Source organism: Macaca mulatta, chromosome 6, assembly GCF_049350105.2.
Source record: "Macaca mulatta isolate MMU2019108-1 chromosome 6, T2T-MMU8v2.0, whole genome shotgun sequence".
Taxonomy (NCBI): domain Eukaryota; kingdom Metazoa; phylum Chordata; class Mammalia; order Primates; family Cercopithecidae; genus Macaca; species Macaca mulatta.
Genome location: NC_133411.1, coordinates 77231099 through 77251419, shown reverse-complemented (window position 1 = coordinate 77251419; position 20321 = coordinate 77231099). Strand labels below are relative to the sequence as shown.

At 44.3% G+C, this 20321-nt stretch overlaps 1 protein-coding gene and 1 non-coding gene across 2 annotated transcripts; one reads left to right on the top strand and one right to left on the bottom strand.

The window, feature by feature from the left end:
• Window positions 1-5858: 5858 nt before the first annotated feature.
• Window positions 5859-17725, bottom strand: CCNB1 (cyclin B1). Its single transcript, NM_001261149.1, has 9 exons — window positions 17535-17725; window positions 16737-16907; window positions 16472-16642; window positions 13378-13560; window positions 9837-9995; window positions 8792-9028; window positions 8369-8509; window positions 6704-6814; window positions 5859-6535 (listed from the first exon to the last, which is right to left on the bottom strand). The coding sequence occupies exons 1-9, from the start codon at window positions 17553-17555 to the stop codon at window positions 6428-6430; spliced, it is 1302 nt and encodes a 433-aa protein (NP_001248078.1). The 5' UTR covers window positions 17556-17725; the 3' UTR covers window positions 5859-6427.
• On the top strand, window positions 7977-8078 carry LOC114679176 (small nucleolar RNA U13). Its single transcript, XR_003730851.1, has one exon. It is a non-coding gene; the product is annotated as a small nucleolar RNA U13 (small nucleolar RNA).
• Window positions 17726-20321: the final 2596 nt, after the last annotated feature.

Genomic DNA, 20321 nt, shown 5'->3' with positions numbered 1-20321 from the left:
TCATTATGATTGACACCACTCGTAACTGAGAGTTGGGTGCCCTCAAGTTTTGAGTGTCTGCAGGGTACCATTGAGCTTTCTTAGCTGTGTAGTGAGTGGGGGGAATGGAGAAAATGAAGGAGAAATGACTGATTTGTAGTTTTTCATTAGAGTCGGCCGTGTAAGGGACACAGCCCTTCCCGCACAAGCACAGCAGCTTGAACCTCTTTGAACAAGAGAGTCGAGAGTTCTTTTACAGCTAATTACTCCCTAGTTAATCTTGATCATACTGTGCTGTTTTCTTCCTCTCCATTATTAATGTAATACGACTCCTGATAAAAGTTAAATTCGCCGGGCGTGGTGGCTCACCCCTGCAACCCCAGCACTTTGGGGGCTGAGGCGGGTGGATCACCTTAAGTCAGGAGTTCGAGACCAGCCAGGCTAACATGGTGAAACCCCATCTCTACTAAAAATGCAAAAAAGACTGTCTCAAAAATTTTTTTATAAAAAAAATAATGCAGTGGTTATCCAACGTGAGAATTCGGAGGAGACTTTGTTAAAACACATTTCTGGGTGTCCCTAGGGTTCTGATTTGCATTTGTAGCAAGTTCCCAGGTAAAGTTGCTGTTGCTTATTAATGAGGACACTTTGAGAACCACCACCATAAAGGGTCATAAAACGCAATTTAAAAAAAAACCCACAGTAAAACAAAAACGGTGGGTATAAGGCCTGGCACGGTGGCTCATGCCTATAATCTTAGCACTTTGGGAAGGCAAGGCAGGCAGATCACTTGAGGCCAGGAGTCTGAGACCAGCATGGCCAACATCGTGAAACCCCATCTGTACTAAAAATACAAAAATTAATCGGGCACAGGGGCACAAGCTTGTAATCCCAGATACTCCGGAGGCTGAGACAGAAAAATCGCTTGAACCAGGGAGGCTGAGGTTGCAGTGAGCCAAGATAGCACCATTGCACTCCAACCTGAGTGATAGAGTGAGACCCTGTCTGAGGCGGGGGGAGGGTGGGTGTGGGTAGGGAGCTATCCATTAGAAAGTCAATAGTAAAGGTAGAAGAGATGATAGAAAACTACCATATTACCAGGGAGATAAATGTCAGGAAAGTATAATTAATGAGTGCTAAAACTAGAGACCAGCACTTTATAGGAATGTTACAGCTAATGGTTACCAACTTAACCAGATGGTCAAAATTGGTATAAAAAATGGTGTAACAATCTGATGTCTGACCCTAATATAACGCATGAGTTGTACAGATCACCTTTATTGCCATGTGTAACCTGAACTTTGCTGAAAACATGAGACAAGAAATCCAGAATGAGGAACATTCTACAAGACAATTCATGTCTATGTCCTGAAACACAGAAAGCAGGGCGGTTGTTGTTCTATATGGAAAAACAAACCATGATTGAATCTTGGATTGGAAAAGGAAAGAAAAAAAAAGCCCTAATACATTTTTGGAACAATTGAGGAAATTTGAATGTGTTCTGCATATTAGATATTAAATTATCAGTTTTCTTAGTGTGATACGATTGTGGTAGGGTTTTGTTTTGTTTTGTTTTGTTTTAGAGTCACTGTCTCACTCAGGTTGAGCCACAGGCCACCATGCCTGGCTAATTATTTTTCGTAGAGACGGTGTTTTGCTCTGTTGCCCAGGCTGGTCTTAAACTCCTGGCCTCAATTGATCCGCCTATCCTGGCCTCCCAAAACACTGGGATTATACCGCCGGGTGCAGTGGCTCAGGCCAGTGATCCCAGCACTTTGGGAGGCTGAGGCAAGAGGATCTGTCGAGCCCAGGAGTTTGAGACCAGCCTGGCCAAGATTTAAAACGAAAACAATCATGGGATTACAGATGAGAGTCACTGTGTTAGCAGAAAGATGCCTTTTTAACATGCCACATCTTCAGTAACATTAAAAATCACCAGGCACACTTGGTTTCTCAACCAAGGAAAGCACATACCTTTCCTTCCTTTCTTTACTTTCCTTTTTTCGTTACTGTTCTAAAGCTTTTTAATAAACTTTCACTCCTGCTCTGAAACTTGCCTGGATATCTCCTGCCTTACGCCCCTCAGTCAAATCCTTTCTTCTGAGGAGGCAAGAATTGAAAATTCTAAAAACAAAAAAACGTCAAGCTGACCAAAAAAAAAAAAAATCTCAAAAGATATTGACTGGCCAGGTGCGGTGGCTCACGCCTTTAATCCCAGCACTTTGTGAGGCCGCAGTGAGCGGATCACGAAGTCAGGAGTTCGAGACCAGCCTGACCGACATGGTGAAACCCCATCTCTACAAAAATTACAAAAATTAGCCAGGCGTGGTGGCATACGCCTGTAACCCCAGCTACTCGGGAGGCTGAGGCAGGAGAATCGCTTGAATCTGGGAGGCAGAGGTTGCAGTGAGCCAAGATCAGGCCACTGCACTCCAGCCTGAGCAACAGAGACTCCGTCTAAAAAAAAAAAAAAAAAAGAAAAAGAAAAAGATATTGACTGGCCAGGTGCAGTAGCTCATGCCTGTAATGCCTGTAATCCCAACACTTTGGGAGGCCGAGGCTGGTGGATCACTTGAGGTCAGTAGTTCGAGACCAGCCTGGCCAACATGGTGAAACCCCATCTCCACTAAAAATACAAAAATCAGCTAGATGTGGTGGTGAAGGCCAGTAATCCCAGCTACTCCGGAGGCTGAGGCAGGAGAATCGCTTGAACCAGGGAGGCAGAGGTTGCAATGAGCCGAGATTGTGCTAGTGCACTACAGCCTGGGCAACAGAGGGAGACTGTTTAAAAAAAAACAAAGTACACACGGTGGTAGGGACAGAGCCGGGTTACAGAATTTTCTGGGGTTTAAATACCCTCTAGAGATTTCCTATTGGCCACTTGGTATACAGCCCATGCAAATAGTGTCCCACAATTAGTCTGATTGGTTGCAGAAAGCAGCCAATCAGAGGTACTTTCAATTTTCCATCTGCCACACAGAAAAAGGGGTGGGGGGGTTTCCAAAGGGAGTACCCTGAGGTCCGTTTGTGATTTAAGTGTGGAAAGTTGGGGTTTTCCTTTTGATTTAGTTGTAGAACGTCAGCGTGCATCTGCCTTAGGTTCCCTGCCTCCAGATCCTGTCCTATTGCCTCACTTTCATGACTAAAATATAGAAAATATTTAAACTAGAAAATAAAAGGGATGGTGGGGAAAAAAAGCTAAAACCACGAAATAAAAATGGTAGAAATGGTAACACCAAAACCAATTCTTTCAAAAGGCCAATGAAATAACCCCATGGGCCAGTCTCATGAGAAAACAAAAGTACTCAACATCAGTACTGAGAAAGAAGATATAACTGCACATTCAGAAGAGATTAACTTTGTCATGGTCCTCTACAGCCGTAACTTTAAAAATCTAGAACGGATTTTTTTTTCCTTTTTTTTTTCTTTTTTTTTGTACGAGGCACGCTCTTGCTGTGTCATCCAGCTTGGAGTGCAGTAGCACGAGCATAACTCATTACAGCCTCAAACTCCTGGGTTCTAGTGATCCTCCTGCCTTAGCATTCTAAGTAGCTAGGTCTACAGGCACATACCACCATGACTGCTGGGCTAATTTTTAAAATTTTATAATTTTTTTTTCTAATAGAGACAGGGTCTCACCCAACTCAGCCTCCTAAAGTGCTAAGAGTCTATTTTTTATATTTTTTTAGAGACAGGGTCTCACTATGTTACCCAGGTCGGTCTTGAACTCCTGGCCTCAAGCAATCCTCCTGCCTCAGCATCCCAAAGTGCTAGGATTATAGGCGTGAGCCACCAAACATGGACATAATTTTCTATTAATGTAGGGGAGGAACATCTCTAAAAGAGTGATTGTATCATACAGAGAAAAATCTTTAGAAGAGACCAAAAATGCATGGAATATTTACCATTTTATTTTTTGAGACAGGGTCTCACTCCCACACCCAGGCTGGAGTGCAGTCGTGCGATCTTGGCTCACTATAGTTTTGACTTCCCTGACTCAGGTGATTCTCCCACCTCAGCCTCCTGGGTAGCTGGGACCACAGGTGCACTCCAGTACCCCTGGCTAATTTTTGTGTAGATGGGATTTCGCCATGTTGCCCAGGCTGGTCTCGAGCTTCTGGGCTCAAGCAACGCACCTGCCTCAGTCTTGCAAAGTGCTGGGATTACAGGTGTGAGCTACTGTGCCTGGCCTATTATATTTAATAGCTCCAGGACAAACGACTTCACTGTTTAATTTAGCTAGTTTCCAATGAATGAATGGGGACTTCAAATGATTGTAAGGCTTTAAAAAGATGAAACTGGCCGGGTGTGGTGGCTCACGCTTGTAGTCTCAGCACTTCGGGAGGCCTGATCACCTGAGGTCTGGAGTTCGAGACCAGCCTGACCAACATGAAGAAACCCCCGTCTCTACTAAAAATACAAAAATAGCAGGGCATGGTGGTGCATGCCTGTAATCCCAGCTACTCGGGAGGCTGAGGCAGGAGAATCGCTTGAACTGGGGAGGCGGAGGTTGCAGTGAGCCAGGATAGCGCCACTGCACTCCAGCCTGGGCAACAGAACGAGACTCCACCTCAAAAAACAAACAACAACAACAAAAAAGGAACTTTTTGGTAACTATACACAATTTTAAAGTTTTTATAGAAAAGTGTTTGGTAGTACCCCCATATATTTGGTAAGCCTTATCTTAACTGATAAACTGGTAAAACTGTATTATCACAGGAAAAAACAAGATCAGGGAAGAATAGATGGGCATTGAAGATATTTCAAGTTGGACAAGGAGGGTTTCAGTCATGGAACTGGCATAAACGGGTATCTGGAAAAATTCTACTTCACACCACATATAAAAATTGCCTACTTAGGGCTGGGTGCGGTGGCTCATGCCTGTAATCCCAGCACTTTGGGAGGCAGAGGTGGGCGAATCACGAGGTCAGGAGATCAAGACCATCCTGGCTAACACGGTGAAACCCCATCTCTACTAAAATTACAAAAAATTAGTTGGCCATGGTGGCTCACGCCTGTAATCCCAGCACTTTGGGAGGCTGAGGCAAGCAGATCACCTGAGATCGGGAGTTCAAGACCAGCCTGACCAACATGGTGAAACCCCATCTCTACTAAAAATACATAATAAGCTGGGCGTGGTGGTGCATGCCTGTAATCTCAGCTACTCAGGAGGCTGAGGCAGGAGAATCGCTTGAACCCAGGAGGCGAAGGTTGCAGTGAGCCAAGATCGCGCCATTGCACTCCAGCCTGGCAACAGAGCGAGACTGTCGCAAAAACAAAAAAACTTACTCATGTGTTGCTTAATGATTGGGATATGGTTTGAGAAATGTGTCATTAGGTGATTTTATTGTTCAAACACCAGAGTATACTCACACAAATCTAGATGGCATACCCTACTGCACTCCTAGGCTATATAGTGTAGCTTATAGCTCCTAGGCTACAAAACTATACACCATGTTATTGAATACTGCAGGCAATTATAACATGTCAGTATTTGTGTATCTAGGCACAAGGTACAGTAAAAGTATGGCATCATAATCTTATGGGACCACCAAGGTGTATGTAGTCTGTCTTTGACCAAAATGTTCATGGGGCACATGACTATCTGTACCATGTAATATAATGCACAAATACAGGTAGGCTTATGTATGTTGACAATAATTGTTATGTATATAGAATAAACCACATTTTAAAAAAACCCATAAAAATTAATATGCACATCTATATACAAGACATGGAAGGATAAATCCGTAATTGTTGATTTCAGGTGGGTGGGATTTAGAAAGAGCCTAAGGAAGGGGTAAATTAACTTTTAAAAAAGATACCTTTTGTATTTGAGTATTGTTTTATTAAACAAAACATAAAACCAAAATGAAAACTGGGCTTAGAATATAAAGTTCTCATTTTTCAAAGTGAAAGTTTGAAGATACTAGCTAAAGTTGATAACTTAAATAGTGGTAAAAGTAAATAACTTAGAATTATGGCAGCAATCACCAGAAGAAACAGAATTCTAACAGGGTGACTAGGGATTTGGTGGTAGACTTTTACTTGAAAATAGAACTACGTAGCAGATTCTCCATGATGACTTGGCTTACATGTAGTATGTCCTATGGAAGTAAAATTTTCAAATACCTCCATCACCTTCAGTAATTCGTATTAATAAAGTAAAAGCCAGGTACATAAAACAAGAACCAAGTATATAAACATATACATCGATTGGATCCCCAGGTAAACCAAAAGCAGTTTTTAAAAATATTCCCCACCATACCTTTTAAGACAACTTTTCCGCTACCCTACAGTAGCAAGTAACCACATTCAAATTAGTTAAGCTATAAAAAAGTAAAAGGGGCCATAAGCTTTATTAAAAGGAAATGCAACAGTAATATGTACAGATGGCACATGGTGCCAATTTTATTTGTAAATATATACTCCAACTCAAGTTTACAAGTTACACCTTTGCCACAGCCTTGGCTAAATCTTGAACTAGTGCAGAATTCAGCTGTGGTAGAGTGCTGATCTTAGCATGCTTCGACGTGGCATACTTGTTCTTGACAGTCTGGAAGACAAAAGGATAGCCATTAAAGAGGGGAAAAAATCACAAGATCCAATGATACAGGTATTCATTTAAAACATTAACTCATTAAAAATAAACCAGGCATTTGCAGGCATTAAGTTTGAATTATTAGACTTTTTGACATCTTACAATGCCACTATATTGACTCACCATGTGCTTTGTAAGTCCTTGATTTACCATGACTATATTCTTAGCCAGGTGCTGCATAACCAGAAGAAGAGATTCTTCAGTATATGACAGGTAATGCTGTAGAGTTGGTGTCTAAGACAACAAAAGTTAATGTTAAAAATGCTCAATCGATAATGATTTTCATAAAGTTTCTAGATGTTTGATGTTATTCAGGAGTGGGGAAGGGAAGGGTACTGTATCATTAATTAATATAAGTGAAATGTAAGACAAAGCTAAAGACTCCTCCTTTCCTAGGTGCTCTCATGCTTCTATAGGAACCTCTGCTCAAACACAATTGCACTATTGTAATTGTTGACTTGCCCACCCTAAAACTAGACTCTACTTCCTTGAGGCCAACTTTGTCATAGTTCTATTCTTTTCTTTCTTTTTTTTTTTTTTGAGATGGAGTCTCACTCCAGGCTGGAGTGCATGGTGTGACCTTGGTTCACTGCGACCTCTGCCTCCCGGGTTCAAGTGATTCTCCTGCCTCAGCCTCCTGAGTAGCTGGGGTTACAGGTTTGCACCACCATGCCTGGCTAATTTTTGTATTTTTAGTAGAGATAGGGTTTCACCACATTGGTCAGACTGGTCTTGAACTTTTGAGCTCGTGATCTGCCCACCTTGGCCTCCCAAAGTGCTGGGATTACAGGTGTTAGCCACCACACCCGGCTGCATAGTTCTATTCTTAACACCTAGGGTAGTGCCTGCCACATAGGAGAGGCATTTGCTGAATCAATGAATATGAATGTACTATTTGTATGTCATTTGACCTTCAAGTTTCTCCTCTAAGGAGTAAAAGTTGCTCTACCTTTCTCAAAGGGAATACAGTTGAAATTAGGCAAAGAAATGGAAACACTTGACTGGTTGCAATGGCTCACGCCTGTAATTCCAACACTTTGGTAAGTGGAAGTGGGTAGATCGCTTGAGCCCAGGGTTTCAAGACCAGCCTGGGTAATATAGGGAGGCGCCATGTCTACAAAAAATATAAAGGTCAGCCTCCAGAGTAGCTGGGACTACAGACATTTGCCTATATATATATATATATATATATATTTGTGTATATATATGTATTTGTGTGTGTATATATATATATTTGTGTATATATATATATTTGTGTGTGTGTATATATATATATTTGTAAAGATGAGACAGTCATGTACATGGTCTCCTGCAACAACCTGAATATATATATATATATATATATATATATATTTGTAAAGATGAGGATTTGCTACGTTGCCCAGGCTGGTGGGCGACTCTTGTAGTTTATAAGTGTGATGATTGGGTGTTCATGTGAACGTGTGAAATGTGCCACCCTCAAACCTTGTTACAACGTGGGCATATTACCCGTCTGACATGAAAAGAATTTAAAAACTAGCCAGAAACCTTCAGTCCCAGCTACTCTGGAGGCTGAGGTTGCAGTGGGTCAAGACTGCATCACTGCACTCCAGCCCAGGCGACAGAGCGAGACCTTGTCTCAAAAACAAAACCATGTGGAAACATTCTATGACATCTTTTTAAACTATTCCTTCAGTAGATCCCATATTTATGAATCACTTGAATTGCCCTTTAATAACAAAAGTTCTGTATTTAGTCAAACATTCTTTACAATTTAAAAGCTTAGGAGTTCTGTGGGACAGAGCTTACCCATTCACCATTATCCAGAATTTTCAGTGCTAAGCAAAAAGCTCCTGCTGCAATTTGAGAAGGAGGAAAGTGCACCATATCATAGTCCAACATAGTTAGTTCCATCAGGTATTTGGCCAAAGTATGTTGCTCAACATCAACCTGAAACAAAACCCGTGTCACTGAGTTTCTTTCAGAAAATTTTCATTTGGCACTAACCTGCATGCCCATATGTATCTTTTAACTACAAATGTTTGTCTACAAACTCTCAAATGCCCACGGAAAGCCCTAATATTAACATGCAGCCTGACTAAAAATAAAGAACAACTTTCTCTCTTCCCCATGTAGTTAGGTATAATATAGGTCAGTTGAATTCGACTTGCTTGGTCAGCAGCAGTGTTCCCTAATGTACCCATACCGAAAGGTTTCTTAAGAAACCTGTACCTCTCCAATCTTAGATGCTCTCCGAAGGAAGTGCAAAGGTAGAGGCCGACCCAGACCAAAGTTTAAAGCTCTTAGAATCTTCATTTCCATCTGTCTGATTTGGTGCTTAGTGTAAGTATTGTCAGTCACAAAAGCAAAGTCACCAATTTCTGGAGGGTACATTTCTTCATATTTGCTTGCAATGAACATGGCAGTGACACCAACCAGCTGCAGCATCTTCTTGGGCACACAATTATTCTGCAATGGGAATTTCAACACAATGAATAACATGTTTGAAAAGGAGACACAGAGCTATGATGGAGAGGTAGAAAGACATTCTCCCATTGCAAAATCTTAATTAATGATACCATATCCCCCAAGAAAGATTTTAGCTGAAAAAGTCAGTTTCTTTCTTTCTTTTTTTTTTTTTTTTGAGATGGAGTCTCACTCTGTCGCCCAGGCTGGAGTGCAATGGCGCGATCTCAGCTCACTGCAACCTCTGCCTCCTGTAGCTGGGACGACAGGCGCCCGCCACCACACCCAGCTAAATTTTTGTATTTTTATTTTTTTTTTATTTTTATTTATTTTTTTTTTGAGACGGAGTCTCGCTCTGTCGCCCAGGCTGGAGTGCAGTGGCCGGATCTCAGCTCACTGCAAGCTCCGCCTCCCGGGTTCGGGCCATTCTCCTGCCTCAGCCTCCTGAGTAGCTGGGACTACAGGCGCCCGCCACCTCGCCCGGCTAGTTTTTTGTATTTTTTAGTAGAGACGGGGTTTCACCGTGTTAGCCAGGATGGTCTCGATCTTCTGACCTCGTGATCCACCCGTCTCGGCCTCCCAAAGTACTGGGATTACAGGCTTGAGCCACCGCGCCCGGCCGATTTTTGTATTTTTAGTAGAGACGGGGTTTTACTGTGTTAGCCAAGATGGTCTCGGATCTCCTAACCTCGTGATCCACCCACCCGCTGGGATTGCAGGCATGAGCCGCCACACCCGGCCCAGCCCAAAAACGTCAGCTTCTTATGACTCGGCTAGAATCCTGGAAGGGAAAACTTACTGAAATGCTTACCTGCATGAACCGATCAATAATGGAGACAGTCATGTACATGGTCTCCTGCAACAACCTGAATTTCATTTGAACCTGTACTAGCCAGTCAATTAGAATGGCTCTCATGTTTCCAGTGACTTCCCGACCCAGTAGGTATTTTGGTCTGACTGCTTGCTCTTCCTGCAAAAGAAAATGCCGATTATTCTTAGAAACATGACTCCATGTGACACATTTATGTCCAGAAAGATCAGTTAGTTCCTACAGTAAGTAGCACTGGGGCATTTAGAATCTCTATCAGTTCCTTTTTTTTTTGAGACGGAGTCCCGCTCTGTCGCCCAGGCTGGAGTGCAGTGGCGCGATCTCGGCTCACTGCAAGCTCCGCCTCCCGGGTTCATGCCATTCTCCTGCCTCAGCCTCCCGAGTAGTTGGAACTACAGGCGTCCACCACCACGCCTGGCTAATTTTTTTTTGTATTTTAGTAGAGACGGGGTTTCACTGTGTTAGCCAGGATGGTCTCGATCTCCTGACCTCGTGATCCACCTGTCTTGGCCTCCCAAAGTGCTGGGATTACAGGCGTGAGCCACTGTGCCCAGCCTTTGTATCAGTTCTTAATTCAATTATTCATATGGTCACCACAAACAACACCATCACCAAGAAAGAAAGCAAACATTAAGGCTGGCGTGGTGGCTCATGCCTGTAATTCCAGCACTTTGGGAGGCTGAGATGGGCAGATTGCTCGAGGCCAGGAGTTCGAGACCAGCCTGGCCAACATGGCAAAACCTCTCTTTACTAAAAATACAAAAATTAGCTGGGCGTGGTTGCGCACACCTGTAGTCCCAGCTGCTCAGGAGGCTGAGGCAGGAGAATTGCTTGAACCCAGGAGGTGGAGGTTGCAGGTAGCCGAGATTGCACCACTGCTCTCCAGCCTGGGTGACAGAGAGAGACTGTTCCCCCTTCACCCCCCCGCCAAAAAAGGGCAAACATTAGATAGGACAGTGTGACAGCTTTTTTATATTGTCAGGTCTTACGATATTCAATTCACCACAACTCTTGCTAGTCCACTCCCTTCCAAATAAAGATACTATACTATCATCTCAGATCTTTTCACTTGAGCCTCTAAAGTTAGAACCTGAGCTTTACGTAGAGAAAATATCAAACTCCCAGGGCAGCTGGAACCCATCTATTACAACACTCCTGCCTGCTCCAGGGTTAAAGCCCAATAGCAACATAGCTAAGAACTGTGGGGGACAAGAGTGACTTTATTTTAAATGCTAATCCAATGTGCCTTCTGCCTATTCACTTTAAGTTTGGCCTCTCCTCCAAAACAGCCCTTCATACTATTGTATACATTATAGGCTATGATGTCTGTAGCATTCTCTCAGCCACCCGCACATTCATTCTAGAGCACGTATACTTTCCCCAAGAAAATGTATACATACTCAAGCCGTGGGTATGAGGGGTTACAGTGCAGAGATCTACATCTTACAGCCATCAAAGACCAGACTTATGTCTGTAAATTCCCCCTCATCAGTCACCCAATACCAGCAAACTCCATTTATCTGCCTTATTCCTTGGTTTCTCAGCTCCTCTGACATTTGGGGGGTTGCTTTGCATATATGGCCGCCTTGCACAGAACAAGAACGAAGCATCAAGAAACAGCACATTTACAGGCTGGGCACGGTGGCTCATGCCTGTAATCCCAGAACTTTGGGAGGCCAAGGTGGGTGGATCATGACGTTAGGAGATCGAGACCATCCTGGCTAACATGGTGAAACCCTGTCTTTACTAAAAATACAAAAAATTAGCCAGGCATGGTGGCACGTGCCTGTAGTCCCAGCTACTCAGGAGGCTGAGGCAGGAGAATGACGTGAACCTGGGAGCCGGAGCTTGCAGTGAGCCACGGCACACCCCCTGGGTGACACAGCGAGACTGTCTCAAAAAAAAAGGTATCCTCCAAAGTTAGAACACAACTTTAAGGCCGGGCGCGGTGGCTCAAGCCTGTAATCCCAGCACTTTGGGAGGCCGAGACGGGCGGATCACAAGGTCAGGAGATCGAGACCATCCTGGCTAACACGGTGAAACCTCGTCTCTATTAAGAAATACAAAAAAAAACTAGCCGGGCGAGGTGGCGGGCACCTGTAGTCCCAGCTACTCGGGAGGCTGAGGCAGGAGAATGGCGTGAACCTGGGAGGCGGGGCTTGCAGTGAGCTGAGATCCGGCCACTGCACTCCAGCCTGGGTGACAGAGCAAGACTCCGTCTCAAAAAAAAAAAAAAAAGAACACAACTTTAAAAAGCCCTAAAAAGATGGCAGAAGAAACTCAAAGCAGAAGGCTACTCCTGGCATAGAAGTCTTGCAGAAGAATCCTATAGAAAAAGGAGAGGCCCCAAAGGAGCAGGCAAGAGATGTCAGTGATGACATTAAGACGATGCATTAAAAACAACTGGGGGCTGGGCGCGACTGCTCATGCCTGTAATCCCAGCACTTTGGGAGGCCGGGTGGGTGGATCATCTAAGGAGTTTGAGACCAGCCTGGCCGATATGGTGACCTCATTTCTACTAAAAGTACAAAAATTAGCTGGGTTTTGTGGTGGGCACCTGTAATCCCAGCTGCTCAGGAGGCTGAGGCATGAGAATCACTTGACCCGAGAGGCAGAGGTTGCAGTGAGCCGAGATTGCACCACTGCACTCCAGCCTGGGCAACAGAGCAAGACCCTGTCTCAAAAAACCAAAACCAAATAAAAATACAAAAAATTAGCCAGGCATGGTGGTGTGTGCCTGCAATCCCAACTACTCGGCAGACTAAGGCAGGAGAATTACTTGCTTGAACCCAGGAGGCAGATTGCAGTGAGCTGAGACAGCACCATTGCCCTCTAGCCTGGGCGACAGTGTGAGACTCCCTCTAAAAAAAAAAAAAAACACACACACACACACACACACACACCAAAAAACTAGGTAAATGTGATAACGGTATAGTTGACGCTACTATGTTTATGCTGCCATATAGAATACTTGTGTTTGTAGGAAAAGGGCAAATGCCATTAAGAGAAAGTTTCAAAAGTGGGATCAAATTGAAGTGAACCAAAAAGTAGCTTTTGAGTGTACTCCTTTTGGGCACAAATAATTTCACCAACAACTGGACGCACATCAGCCACACTAACACAAAATGCCTTGTGTTAGGGGTGGCTGTAGTCTTTGAGTATATTCTACATCCTCATCCACTTGCTGACCCATTATTACCTAAAATGCAGAGTTTGGGACTTAACCATTCCAAATACGGTGGAGATTGCATATATACATATAAAATTCAATCTGTGGACCTTCCTTCAGAAAGACCGATAGTAGTATCCACCCTGACTTCGAACTTTCCTGCACAAAGTGGCAAATAGACTCCATTGATTTAGTGACTTTTTATTTTAGGTATTCCATGAAGGAGAATTTGAAAGTGCGATCTCTTAAGAAATGCTGCCCAAGTCCTGCTTGAATTATTATGAACTATTGATAGAAAAGACTTTCATAAAGTTAGATGCAGTTTAGAAAAAAAAACTAATGATAATTACTGACCTCAAGTTGTCTCAGATAAGCATAAATATCTTTCACATATTCACTACAAAGGTTTGGATCGGCTCCATCTTCTGCATCCACATCATTTACTGCAAGAATTACATCAGAGAAAGCCTGACACAGGTCTTCTTCTGCAGGGGCACATCCAGATGTTTCCATTGGGCTTGGAGAGGGAGTATCAACCTTAAAACAAAGAGATCTCTTGAAACAAGAGCAAATAGGAGTAAGCACTATAGTTTGGGCTTGAAGGTCAGGTTATTGGTACCAACTCAAGATAGTGTTCTCCTGAATCAACATACAATTCATTTCCTTAAAGGAAAAGTATCTTTTCATACTATTCCATTTCTTTTTAGGAAGTGATTAACATCCAAAGTGATCATTTGGGTTGGGCGTGGTGGCTCACGCCTTTAATCTCGGCACTTTGAGAGGCTGAGGTTGAGGCCAGGAGATCAAGACAAGCCTTGGCAATATAGCAAGACCCTGTCTTTGTTAAAAAAGAAAGTGATCATTTAATTACTCAATTAAAAAGAATGAGGTCGGGCATGGTGGCTCAAGCCTGTAATCGCAGTTCTTTGGGTGGCTGAGGTGGGAGGATCCTTTGAGACCATGAGTTCGAGACCAGCCTGGGCAATATAGCAATAACTCATCTCTACAAAAAATTAGCTGGGCATGAAGGCAACTGCCTATAATCCTAGCTACTCAGGAGGCCAAGGTAGGAGGATCACTTGAGCCCAGCAGTTTGAGGATACAGTGAGCTATGATTGCGCCATTCTACTCCAGCCTGGGCAAAAAAAAGAGTGAAATGCCAACTCAGAGTGAGTCAGTTTAAAGTTGGAAGCAAATAAATTCACATTCTAGACTTTCCTGCAAAGGAAACTGAGAAGTAATTAATCTTTATCAGCAACATGTGAAGTTAATCCAAATAAAGGACAGTTCAGTCTTTAGTCTTTATTTCAAAATATAAACTGCTTCTCACTACTCAAAATAACATAAATTCTATCCTGACTACTAAGGATTAACTTCATTACCATTAACCACTTCCTTCAAGCTCCCTTTATCCCATTGTTCAAACATTTATTGAGCCCCTTCTTCAAGTCAAACTCTACAAGGCATTGACTTCATGGCATCCTCAAGGGACTCTGAATTTAGTAGACAAAGTAAAGAAATAAGGTCGGGCGCGGTGGCTCACACTTGTAATCCCAGCACTTTGGGAGGCCCAGGTTGGCAGATCATGAGGTCAGGAGTTTGAGACCAGCCTGGCCAACCTGGTGAAACTCCCTCTCTACTAAAAATAGAAAAAAAAAAAAAAAAATTAGCTGGGTGTGGTGGCGGGTGCCTGTAATCCCAACTACTCAGGAGGCTGAGGCAAGAGAACTGCTTGAATCCAGGAGGCGGAGGTTGCAATGAGCCAAGATCACGCCACTGCACTCCAGCCTAGGTGACACAGCAAGACTCCGTCTCGGGAAAAAAAAAATAAATAAGTAAACAAAAATAAGACTGAGACTGGGCATGGTGGCTCATGTCTGTAATCCTAGCACTTTGGGAGACTGAGGCAGGTGGATCACGAGATCAGGAGTTCGAGACCAGCTTGGCCAACATAGTGAAACCCCGTCTCTACTAAAAATAGAAAAATTAGCCAGGCATGGTGGCACGTGCCTGTAGTCCCAGCTACTTGGGAGGCTGAAGCAGGAGAATCGCTTGAACTCAGGAGGCAGAGGTTGCGGTGAGCTGAGATGGCATCACTGCACTCCAGCCTGGGCAACAGAATGAGACTGTCTCAAAACAAACAAAAAGACTGATTCTAGGAACAGGGGTGGAGATGGGAGAAGTTCAGGAAAGCTTCAGGAGTTGATGCTTGAGCTGTTTTCAAGGATGAAAAGGTTATTAGCTAAATGAAAGGGTGGGGAAGGCATTCTTACTAAGTGGGAAAGCAAAGGTAAGAATCGGTATGGACCTTTCAAGAAAGCATCATGTAGTTTGATATGCCCAAAGACCATGCTGGCTACATGTTTCATGTGCTATGCCCAGAAATTCAACACTAAAGCAATAGTTTTCAATGTCTTATCCTTAGATATAAGAAGCTTAACTGGCTGGGCGCGGTGGCTCACGCCTGTAATCCCAGCACTTTGGGAGGCCGAGGTAGGCAGATCACGAGGTCAGGAGTTCAAGACCAGCCTGGCCAACATGGTGAAACCTCATCTATACTAAAAATATGAAAATTAGCTGGGTGTGGTGTTGTGCGCCTGTAATCCCAGCTACTAGGGAGGCTGAGGCAGGAAAATTGCTTGAACCTGGGAGGCAGAGGTTGCAGTGAGCCGAGATCACACCACTACACTCCAGCCTGGGCAACAGAGCCAGACTCTGTCTCAAAAATTTTTTTTTCAGATAATTTTCCCAACTGGTTTTAATTAAGTTTAAAAAACTGAGCTTCAGAATGCAGTTCATTGCAGTTTCATCAAAGCAGCCTCCTCTACATGACCTACTTTTCCTTCACAGGGAGGTCTATCATAGGATACATTTACATACCTTTTATTTAATAAAAAGTTACTGGTTTTGAGGCTAAGTGTTAATTCATCTTCTTAACCACTCCCTGAAAAGTTGCATTCTTCCTGTTTTACTCTTTTGCATTTTCCAGTGTTACAGGTTTATTATTTAGTAGCCATATTAGGCAGTAAAAAATTTTAAGAGAACATTCTGTTTACTCCGATAAATTCTGCAGAGGTGGCTTGTACTTGGACAACAAAGCCTTTGGCTCAGGCAGGTACTACTTAATATCATTAACGAAGGAATATAAGACAGTTAACAATTAAAAGCATAGATTCTGAAGCCAGACAGCCTGAGCTTAAATCTCATATGGGCCACTTACCTGTGTGACCCTGACATAACCTCTCTAAAGCCATGATTTAAATAGTAGAGGTGACAATACCTACCTCAGAGTACCTGTAAAGATTATGTGAGTTAATGCATGTAGAATGTTGGGCAGAGATTGCCTCATGCTAAGCACTCAATAAATGGTATTAATTTGAATGCTCTTGCAGTGAAATAAGGGACAAGAAATAATCAACAGACTCTACAATGGTAAGAATAAGTTTACCAAAATAGGCTCAGGCGAAAGTTTTTCTTCTTTAACAGGCTCAGGTTCTGGCTCAGGTTCTGGCTGTGGCACTGGCTCAGACACTGGCACTGGCACCAGCATAGGTACCTTTTCAAGAGGTTTTGGTAGTTTTTTATCAATAACTTTTCCAGTAGCTGAAGGTTTTACTTCCTGTAGATGAAACAGAGAGAATGAAATGTTTCTGCATCAAAGGCCACAGTTGTAAGGCCAGCTCTGACAGAAGTTAGGTCGGGAAGACAGTTACCTTCTTCATAGGCATTTTGGCCTGCAGTTGTTCACTGACTTTGTTACCAATGTCCCCAAGAGCTGTTCTTGGCCTCAATCCGGGCTTGGAGGTTGCAGCAGGGGCCGTAGGAACGCGCTTTGCGCCTGCCATGCTGATCTTCGCCTTATTTTCAGCATTAATTTTCGAGTTCTGAAAGAAGCAAAGACCACTTTAAGAGCTGGTCCACGGAGGCTCGAGTAAGTCAAGGGTTAATTAAGGTGGGGCAGAAGAGAAGTTCCCAGAAGGAAAGCCGAGTAAAAATGGGTTCCGAGGGAAAACGTGGGTCCCAGAGTCTACTCTGCGGCCGTGACAAGTCAGTTTCCGCCGACAACCTCTACATTTACCAATTGAGGGATTCCCTGATTAGTCCTGCCCAGCCCTAAAATACCGAGAATTTACGTTTGAAAGGAAACCGAAAAAGCCTCCAATTGCAGACACCTTCTCTCTGGGAAGGGGGTTACAGAGCTGCTGGCGGGCCCACTCAGGGACCCTCTATCACTTTTTCAAAAGGTTCCCAGTCGACTTTCCATCTCCCCCAAACATTTATCCAATATCGGTCCAGTTCTCTTTCTCACCTTCCTCCCTCCATCCATCGTCCCCCACACTCCCCCACCAGGCCTGGGCCCACCTCGACGCTCTCTTGGTGACTTCCCTCCCACCTTCCTCCCCAAATCGTTCCTGCGGCCCTCTCCCGCTCGGGGGGCTCCCGCAGGCGAGGCAGAGCGAGCAGGCTGCAGCGAAGAAGGCCGCGTCAGTTCGCAGTCCGTAGCGGCTCACCCTGGTGACTCGGAGCGCCATGGCTTCCTCTTCACCAGGCAGCAGCTCAGCGGGGAGAAGCAGAACACCGGAGCCCCGACCAGCCGAGGACCTGCACCCAGCAGAGACCAACAGCCGTTCCTCCGCAGCACGCCGGGAAGAGCAGGCCCAGCCTCAGGTTTAAACCCCGCACTGCTCCCTCCTTATTGGCCTGTTCGTGGCACTCACTCCCTTCCCATTGGCGGCTGCCTGTCCCGGAGAATGCGTTTCCAGGGCGATCCCGCGAAGGCGTTCGAGAGGGGCGGGGCCAGAGTGAGGCTAGGTCGGAAGGCGTGGCCAGGCTCTCCCGTGGTCTGCCTCCGCGCCTGCGCTCTGGGGCAGCTGCCGCGGCCACCTGGAGAGCCGAGCAGCGCGAGCACCGCCCACCTGGAAAGGTGAGCCGGGCAAGAGTGTGCGCTGCCAATATCAGCTCAGGAAAGGCCTGGTGACCTTTGGAAGGTGACAGTGGCGCGGCCACAGTCTCAGAAGTGTCAAAAGTAGTTTTGGATCTAGTCCAAATTATTGTTGTACACTTTCCATTTCTACGGTAGCAGCAATAATATAGTTCATGAAAGGCTTTGATATACGTTCTTTCATTTGATCGTTGCAACAACTCTCTGGGGTGGAGGAACTGAAGCTCAGCGCCTTAGATGACTTTGCCAGGATCACACATTAGCAACGGGGGAACAGAATTTAGGGGGTTTTTTTTGAGGGGGAGGGAGGGGGCGTATTCGTGTTTTCACAATACTGATTGTCCCTTAACAATATTACTTCATTACTTCAAGATTGGCCAGTTTCCCAAGGCCAATTGTTTTGTGTGTTTTAGCTTCCTATTTGGAAATAATTTCATACTTGCACCAGTTGCCAACAAAAATCTTGTAAGGAACATTTCTGTACCCTTTACCCAGATTCAACTATCCTTAACATGTATTTGCCTCTCATGGGAAGATCAAGAAAAACTAAACAAAAAGACATTTTACACCATTTGCTTTGTTATTTGCTCAATCTCTCTCTGGATCCAAAGAAAAATAAGAGGGTTCTTTTTGCCTTCTACTCCTCAAAACACACCAGGAGCTCAACAATTGGAGGGGAGGCTGAAGGACAAAAACATTGATACCTCATAGAGCAACGGTATAAGAGCCAATAGAGACTGCTGGCCCTGGAAGTCAAGGATCCGAAAGAAGGCGCCCAATCATTTGGTTTCATTCGATCGTTATTCAGTCTTCTATCATCATAGTTCTACCCTCCTACTCGGATGCCTACCATGGGGCCCTTACCATTGCTCTCCTCTGCCTGGAATGCCCGCCTCTTGTTGCACTCAAGCCCCTGTTCTATTCAGGTAATTCCCATTCATCCTTCAGTTTTGTGTTCAGCATCCATCCTCAGTCTTTCTGGGTTTGATCAATCCTGCCTCGCCCCATGCAAGGGCGAGAGGCAAGGGGTGAGGCAGGATTACTTATCCTCTGTGTTCCAGTTTAAAAAATTTTTTTTTACTTTTTTTTTTTTTTTTTGAGACGGAGCCTGTATCTGTCTCCCAGGCTGGAGTGCAGTGGTGCGATCTCGACTCACTGCAACCTCCGCCTCCTGGGTTCACTCCATTCTCCTGCCTAGTGGCTGGGACTACAGGCGCCTGCCACAACGCCCGGCTAATTTTTTGTGTTTTTGGTAGAGACGGGGTTTCACCGGGTTAGCCAGGATGGTCTCCATCTCCTGATCTCGTGATCCGCCTGCCTCGGCCTCCCAAAGTGCTGGGATTACAGGCATGAGCCACTGCGCCCGGCCGAGTGGACATAAGTTTTAAACTCATTTGGGTGAATACCAAGGAGCAAGACTGTTGGATCATATAGTAAGAGTATGGTTACTTTTGTAAGAAACCGCCAAATTGTCTTCCAAAGCTGCTGTACCATTTTGCATTTCCATCAGCAATCCTCACAAGCATTTGGTGTTGTCAGTTTTTAAAAAAAATTGTAGCCATCCTAATAGGTATGTAGTGGTAACTCATTGTATTTTGATTTGCAATTCTCTAATGACATATGATGTTGAGTATCTTTTTCTGTGATTATCATCTGTATAACTTCTTTGGTGAGGTATCTGTTCAGGTATTTTGCCCAGTTTTTGTTTTGTTTTGTTTTCTGAGATAGGGTCTCACTCTGTTACCCAGGCTGGAATGCACTGGTGTGATCCTAGCTCACTGTAACCTCAAACTCCTGAGCTCAGGCAATTCTGCCTCAGCTTCCCAAGTAGCTAGAACTATAGGTGTGAGCCACCATGCCCAGCTAATTTTTTTATTTTTTATTTTTTGTAGAGATGGGTTCTCACTATGTTTCCAAGGCTCATCTCAAACTATTGGTCTCACAAAGCACTGGGAATATATATATATACATGTATACATGTGTCTATATATATATGTATATATGTGTGTGTGTGCGTGTGTGTGTATATATATATACACATTTTTTTTTTTTTTTGAGATGGAGTCTCGCTCTGTTGCCCAGGCTAGAGTGCAGTGGCTCGATCTCGGCTCACTGCAACCTCTGCCTCCCAGGTTCAAGTGATTCTCCTGCCTCAGCCTCCCAAGTAAGTGGGACTGTAGGTGCCCGTCACCACACCTGGCTAATTTTTGTATTTTTAGTAGAGACAGGGTTTCACCATATTGGCCAGGCTGGTCTCAAACTCCTGACCTTGTGATCTACCCGCCTTGGCCTCCCAAAGTGCTGGGATTACAGGCGTGAGCCACCACGCCCGGCTGCACTGGGAATATTAAAGGCA